Source organism: Procambarus clarkii, chromosome 10 (genome assembly GCF_040958095.1).
Source record: "Procambarus clarkii isolate CNS0578487 chromosome 10, FALCON_Pclarkii_2.0, whole genome shotgun sequence".
Classification (NCBI taxonomy): Eukaryota; Metazoa; Arthropoda; class Malacostraca; order Decapoda; family Cambaridae; genus Procambarus; species Procambarus clarkii.
The window spans coordinates 41273760-41281829 of record NC_091159.1 but is presented as its reverse complement, the minus strand read 5'-3'; the positions used below and the strand labels follow the sequence as shown (position 1 = coordinate 41281829).

At 49.2% G+C, this 8070-nt stretch overlaps 1 protein-coding gene across 1 annotated transcript; it reads right to left on the bottom strand.

Moving 5' to 3' along the window:
* Positions 1-6803: 6803 nt before the first annotated feature.
* On the bottom strand, positions 6804-7688 carry LOC138363331 (spore coat protein SP65-like). The gene has a single exon (XM_069322352.1). It carries the CDS (start codon positions 7686-7688, stop codon positions 6804-6806), a length of 885 nt encoding a protein of 294 aa, XP_069178453.1.
* Positions 7689-8070: the final 382 nt, after the last annotated feature.

The following is an 8070-nucleotide window of genomic DNA, read 5'->3' as shown; positions in this document are numbered from 1 at the left end:
AACCAACCAACCAGCCAGCCAACATAACCAACCAACCAACCAGCCAACATAACCAACTGACCAGCCAGCCAACATAACCAACCAACCAACCAACATAACCAGCCAACATAACCAACCAGCCAGGCAGCCAACATAACCAACCAACCAGCCAGCCAACATAACCAACCAACCAGCCAGCCAACATAACCAACTAACCAGCCAGCCAACATAACCAACCAACCAGCCAACCAACACAACCAACCAACCAACCAGCCAACATAACCAACCAACCAGCCAGCCAACATAACCAACCAACCAGCCAGCCAACATAACCAACCAACCAGCCAACCAACACAACCAACCAACCAACCAGCCAACATAACCAACCAACCAGCCAGCCAACATAACCAACCAACCAGCCAGCCAACATAACCAACCAACCAGCCAGCCAACATAACCAACCAACCAGCCAGCCAACATAACCAACCAACCAGCCAGCCAACATAACCAACCAGCCAGGCAGCCAACATAACCAACCTACCAACCAACCAACACAACCAACCAGCCAGGCAGTCAACATAACCAACCAACCAGCCAGCCAACATAACCAACCAACCAGCCAGCCAACATAACCAACTAACCAGCCAGCCAACATAACCAACCAACCAACCAGCCAACATACCCAACTGACCAGCCAGCCAACATAACCAACCAACCAGCCAACCAACATACCCAACCAACCAACCAGGCAACCAGCCAGGGTAACCAGCTACCACAGTACGCAGGATGACCGTATAATCAACACAACACACTGACAACAACCATCAGGTCTTAATGAGTCGTTAGAGACGATGGGCGGTCCCAGCCAGGTGTTAGTAAACATTAATGACGTCATACAATGCGGCAGTTAATATCACCTCGTTTGCACCACCCTTCTACCCCCCCCCCTATCCCAGAGATAATCACTCGCAGGATTCCCCTAGTTAACGATTCACTTAACAGCAGTACCAGCTCATGGAAGTAGTGTATGGTGTGTACTGCCACACTGTGATATCCACAGTGTGGATATCACAGACCCAGTGTGGATATCTAAGACCCAGTCTTAGAGATACAAGAGGCACATAAGATCTAATTCTACAGTTGAAAGCAAAACCGAAAAGAGGGTTAAAGTTGAGTGAAAAGTTGAGTTGAGTCAAAAGTTGAGTTGAGTCAAAAGTTGAGTTGAGTCAAAAGTTGAGTTGAGTCAAAAGTTGAGTTGAGTCAAAAGTTGAGTACCCCAGTTAAAAAAATTGACTGGGGTAAAGATGCATAGGAAATAACCTGATATATTGTTGGAGCATAGATTAGTGTCCGACATTCACGATTGGTGGTGTATGGCTGGAAAGACATATAGAGGTTCTTGGAATCTTCTGCATCACGTTGAAAACTTCTTAAGTAACCGAAACTTTCAGGTTGTTGTAAACAATCGAACCACTCCCGTGGAACTGCCACTTGCATGACATCTTCAATTTAATAGTAAATGATGATTGCTGTTCAATCATGCAGATGATTGAACACTTAATCTGTAGGAGACAGAAAAGATGTAAATCACGCCACTAATTCACTTAAAACAATCTTATCTTAGAGAAAACGATGGTAAGTAATTGTTGGCCGAGTAGAAACAGCCTTAAGGAGGCAATATCTAAATGATCCTTTCCTAAATCTGGCCAAGGAAACATGACATTCATCCCATCATTTAACATATTTGAAAAGGAAATTAATGAAAAACTGATCATAAGTTATATGAAAAACACTGCTGTCATTTGCTATACGAAACTAATACCTGGACGGAGGTAGGTATAGGAGCTAGATCAGTGGTTCCCACAGTGGGGCCGTTCCCCTTTCCCCCACTGGAGGTCGGACGGGTTACGATGTGTGGTCTGAGAGACACGCAGGTCCTAGGAACGAGCGCCTGAGCGCCTATTCACGACTCAGCAGAGTAGAACCCCGTCCTAAACCAGTTCTGACCTTCAAAGCATCGTAAATTAGCTATAAATAAGTATAGTATTCTCAAAGACATGTATGGTAGATACTTGACTTGGTCTTTGATGTATCTCTTACAGTCTTTGATGACTCTTTTAAAGTCTTTGATGTATCTCTTAGTCTTTGATGTAGCTCTTACAGTCTTTGATGTATCTCTTACAGTCTTTGATGACTCTCTTAAAGTCTTTGATGTATCTCTTAGTCTTTGATGTAGCTCTTACAGTCTTTGATGTATCTCTTAGTCTTTGATGTAGCTCTTACAGTCTTTGATGTATCTCTTAGTCTTTGATGTAGCTCTTACAGTCTTTGATGTATCTCTTACCAATGACTTCATATCTGTGAATTTACACATGTTTCATTTCCTGTTTATCATAATTATTTATGTACCCGTGATGATGCTATGTTGTATTTAAACTTTATTTTGATACTATTTTATTAGTATTGAATCGTTTTATTCCTTGGTTCCAAATTGATATGGAAGAAGAAGAAGATAAGGTATCTACTATGGCCGTCTACAACTCTTTAATCAGATGAAATGAAGTACTCACAACTAACATGATATTCCTGTCCACACTCTTGTTTAAAGTTGTTAGACAGAATTTAAGACAGGGGCCGCGCAGGTATTGAGAAACATATGTAATATACTTCACGCAATTTCTGTATATCGGAATTCTTCACGACAGAAGGGATGTGTCATCTATGTTTGAATTCTTCAGAGTTTAGCTGTGTCATGCGGTCCCCTCGGCGTCTGTGTCACACGCTCCCCTCGGCGTCTGTGTCACAAGCTCCCCTCGGCGTCTGTGTCATACGCTCCTCTCGACGTCTGTCGCACAAGCTCCCCTCGGCGTCTGTGGCATACGCTCCTCTCGGCGTCTGTGGCATACGCTCCCCTCGGTGTCTGTGGCACACGTTCCCCTCGGCGTCTGTGTCATACGCTCCTCTCGGCGTCTGTGTCATACGCTCCTCTCGGCGTCTGTGTCATACTCTCCCCTCGGTGTCTGTGGCACACGCTCCCCTCGGCGTCTGTGTCATACGCTCCTCTCGGCGTCTGTGTCATACGCTCCCCTCGGTGTCTGTGGCACACGCTCCCCTCGGCGTCTGTGTCATACGCTCCCCTCGGTGTCTGTCACACGCTCCCCTCGGCGTCTGTGTCACACGCTCCCCTCGGCGTCTGTGTCACACGCTCCCCTCGGCGTCTGTGTCATACGCTCCCCTCGGCGTCTGTGTCACACGCTCCCCTCGGCGTCTGTGGCACACGCTCCCCTCGGCGTCTGTGGCATACGCTCCCCCTCGGCGTCTGTGTCACACGCTCCCCTCGGCGTCTGTGTCATACGCTCCCCTCGGCGTCTGTGTCATACGCTCCCCTCGGCGTCTGTGTCACACGCTCCCCTCGGCGTCTGTGGCATACGCTCCCCTCGGCGTCTGTGTCATACGCTCCCCTCGGCGTCTGTGTCACACGCTCCCCTCGGCGTCTTTGGCATACGCTCCCCTCGGCGTCTGTGTCACACGCTCCCCTCGGCGTCTGTGGCATACGCTCCCCTCGGCGTCTGTGCGTTAAAGATGCGTCTCGGGCCCTCCACATACAGGGTCCTTCTCCCTCCAAGACCACAACAGTCTTGTAGATCTCATCACCAGACATATAAAGTAAGGATAATTTTGTTTTTGTTTCGCAAATCAATTATTAATTGTTTAATTTGTTACAAGTTAGAATTGCACCTTTTTCACCGGTATCCGCAGCTAATCTGCCATAATTTTAATGGATTGAATCCCATTATGTATTATTAGTCAGTCATTTAATAAATTATATATGAGTTATGGAAGTGATTGTTTCGTGTTGCCATGCGTGACAGTGGCGACATGTTTACAAATATTAGAGGATTCAAACTTTTTTTTTTTTTTTTTTTTTTTTTTTGAGATATATACAAGAGTTGTTACATTCTTGTACAGCCACTAGTACGCGTAGCGTTTCGGGCAGGTCCTTAATCCTATGGTCCCTGGAATACGATCCCCTGCCGCGAAGAATCGTTTTTTCATCCAAGTACACATTTTACTGTTGCGTTAAACAGAGGCTACAGTTAAGGAATTGCGCCCAGTAAATCCTCCCCGGCCAGGACACGAACCCATGACATAGCGCTCGCGGAACGCCAGGCGAGTGTCTTACCACTACACCACGGAGACTGCTAAATTCATCATCATTCACCTGGGCTGTAGGAGACTCGAACCCTGGACGAGTCTCCTAGAGCACAGGTGAATGTAATGTTTATGTCTAACGGAGGTGTGGATGACAATTTATACGATTCAAGCTTTGCTCGGGTTTCTGCAGGGAACAGGTTAATCAGGTTGTCACGTTCAATCCTTCTATCCTCCTAGTTCATTCTCGGGGCAGTGAGACGCAGGGAGGGAATGTCTGCCCTCCAGCATATATACTTTTTGCAACATGTTCTCGCACTTGGTTATAGTCAATATTTTGCTTATGAATAAGTACATATGTGATAAACTAATTTATTGTAAATATTTGAAAATTTTTGTTCGTTATACACAGAAACATAGTTGAGCCGAACTTAACTAGTAAGTTTTTTTAAGGTTTCATCACTTCGAATAGGATTCTGAATTATGGCTTATAAACCTCACTGTGTGTTCATACCCTATGCTCATGCTATGAGTGGTAGTTGATTGTGCACCCCATACTCATCCTGTGAGTGGTAACTTGTTATGCATCTGATACTTCTTACGAGAGAGCAGCTTATTATGCACGCTGTGAGAGAGCAGTCTCTCATCTTGCAGCGGTGGATCATGCTGCAGTATTGCATGGTTCTTGCACGGATGGTGAAATGAATCATGAAATCAATCCATAAAGAAATGAATAATAATAATGTACAGAGTGCACAGGTCGTGTGCATATTGCTATCTCCATTAATGCTGCAGACAGACCTAGCATGTATGCTGTCCTGTGCGACCTCTTGGCTCAGGCAGTATTGGTTGTTTTAACAACCAATTCAGGATTGGAATGAGAACAGTGTTGGTGGTTCCTGCAAAGACGGAACCGTGCATTAACATTTACGGGTACAGAGATAAGCATTACCAGGTCAAGCCAGCTGTTGAGGTTGGTATTATGCCAGGTAATCCCAAGGGACCACAAGGGATCAGGTTAACGGTTGGTGCTGCTGCGAAGAGCTATGATGACGTGGCGGAGACGTGTTTGTGAGGTCATCACACCACGTGACCCCTATCGACCTATCGGAGGCTACCATATACCCGCTCCGTTAAATGGAGTTTCCTGATTGGCTGACACCGTACACACAATGTTCCGGGATAGGTATAGTGGTGGACGCCTCGTCGTTGGGCCAGCAGTCCGGCCTGGACTACCGCAAGCGTCGGACGTGTTGCACGGAGCTATCCGGCCAAATAGTCCTTCTAACACTGTTCACGTTTAAGGTAACGTCTAGATAACTGGACATTACTAGACGTCAGATATACCCTGCCGTGGGATGAACTTTCAAGTGTGACATTAGTAGGTAAGGATATAGGAGTAACTTAAGGAGGTAGGAAGGTAAGATTAACTTAAGGTATAGCAAGATAGGAGTAAGTTAAGGGCGAGGCAAGGTTAGAGCAACTTAAAGGGGGGTAGCAAAGCAAAAGTCAATTAAGAGCGTAAGAATGTAAGAAGAATTTAAGTGGGTAACCTTTGTATTTATTGAGTTAGGAGGTAGAGGGTGATCTTTTCTGCCTGGAGTGGTGGAGCCTACAGTGGTGGAGCCTACAGTGGTGGAGCCTGCAGTGGTGGAGCCTACAGTGGTGGAGCCTGCAGTGGTGGAGCCTGCAGTGGTGGAGCCTGCAGTGGTGGAGCCTACAGTGGTGGAGCCTGCAGTGGTGGAGCCTACAGTGGTGGAGCCTACAGTGGTGGAGCCATCAGTGGTGGAGCCTACAGTGGTGGAGCCTGCAGTGGTGGAGCCTTCAGTGGTGGAGCCTACAGTGGTGGAGCCTACAGTGGTGGAGCCTGCAGTGGTGGAGCCTGCAGTGGTGGAGCCTGCAGTGGTGGAGCCTACAGTGGTGGAGCCTGCAGTGGTGGAGCCTACAGTGGTGGAGCCTACAGTGGTGGAGCCATCAGTGGTGGAGCCTACAGTGGTGGAGCCTGCAGTGGTGGAGCCTTCAGTGGTGGAGCCTACAGTGGTGGAGCCTACAGTGGTGGAGCCTACAGTGGTGGAGCCAACAGTGGTGGAGCCTACAGTGGTGGAGCCTGCAGTGGTGGAGCCTGCAGTGGTGAGCCTACAGTGGTGGAGCCAACAGTGGTGGAGCCTACAGTGGTGGAGCCTACAGTGGTGGAGCCTACAGTGGTGGAGCCTACAGTGGTGGAGCCTACAGTGGTGGAGCCTGCAGTGGTGGAGCCAACAGTGGTGAGCCTGCAGTGGTGGAGCCTGCAGTGGTGGAGCCATCAGTGGTGGAGCCTGCAGTGGTGGAGCCTGCAGTGGTGGAGCCTGCAGTGGTGGAACCTGCAGTGGTGGAGCCAACAGTGGTGAGCCTACAGTGGTGGAGCCTGCAGTGGTGGAGCCTACAGTGGTGGAGCCTGCAGTGGTGGAGCCTACAGTGGTGGAGCCATCAGTGGTGGAGCCTGCAGTGGTGGAGCCTGCAGTGGTGGAGCCTGCAGTGGTGGAGCCAACAGTGGTGAGCCTACAGTGGTGGAGCCTGCAGTGGTGGAGCCTACAGTGGTGGAGCCTGCAGTGGTGGAGCCTACAGTGGTGGAGCCTGCAGTGGTGGAGCCTGCAGTGGTGAGCCTACAGTGGTGGAGCCATCAGTGGTGGAGCCTACAGTGGTGGAGCCTGCAGTGGTGGAGCCTGCAGTGGTGAGCCTACAGTGGTGGAGCCATCAGTGGTGGAGCATACAGTGGTGGAGCCTGCAGTGGTGGAGCCTGCAGTGGTGGAGCCTGCAGTAGTGGAGCCTACAGTGGTGGAGCCTGCAGTGGTGGAGCCTACAGTGGTGGAGCCTACAGTGGTGGAGCCTACAGAGGTGGAGCCTGCAGTGGTGGAGCCTACAGTGGTGGAGCCTGCAGTGGTGGAGCCTGCAGTGGTGGAGCCTACAGTGGTGGAGCCTACAGTGGTGGAGCCTACAGTGGTGGAGCCTGCCGTGGTGGAGCCTGCAGTGGTGGAGCGTACAGTGGTGGAGCCAACAGTGGTGGAGCCTACAGAGGTGGAGCCTGCAGTGGTGGAGCCTGCAGTGGTGGAGCCTGCAGTGGTGGAGCCTACAGTGGTGGAGCCTACAGTGGTGGAGCCTGCCGTGGTGGAGCCTGCAGTGGTGGAGCCTACAGTGGTGGAGCCTACAGTGGTGGAGCCTACAGTGATAGAGCCTACAGTGGTGGAGCCTACAGTGGTGGAGCCTACAGTGGTGAAGCCTACAGTGGTGGAGCCTACAGTGGGGGAGCCATCAGTGGTGGAGCCTACAGTGGTGGAGCCTACAGTGGTGGAGCCTACAGTGGGGGAGCCATCAGTGGTGGAGCCATCAGTTGTGGAGCCATCAGTGGTGGAGCCTACAGTGGGGGAGCCTACAGTGGTGGAGCCTACAGTGGTAGAGCCTACAGAGGTAGAGCCTGCGGTTATAGAGACTCCTGTAGTGGAGCTTACCACAGGGCGGCTGTTATGCTCCCAATAGACGGAGAGAGATGAACCGCTCCACAAAAAAGTAAGACTGATCATTCAATTGAGACTAGACCTGTAATTTTTTTTCCACCTCTAACTTAGAGGTTAGAGGTGGCTCCACCTCTAACTTCCTTAGAACATTTATCTCTATACGATACATCTGTAAAGTAGAATGTTTATTTGTCTGTCTGTTCAAAGTTCAAAGGTCAGACGCATGGGCCTTGCCTCACGTAACTCTCCAAGGTGAGCATCAGAGACTACAGTCGAGGTCTGAGTCATTGCCACTGATTAAGAAAAATCTTCATTTTTTGCGACCCCCTGAAATTTTCTTAAGTCTAATTTTTCATGGTCTGAAATCTGGCATGTATTTTTCCCTAGTATTTTTAGATTTGTTTTTCCATTGTATTTGCCTTTTTCCATTTAGTTTGCCATTTTGCAA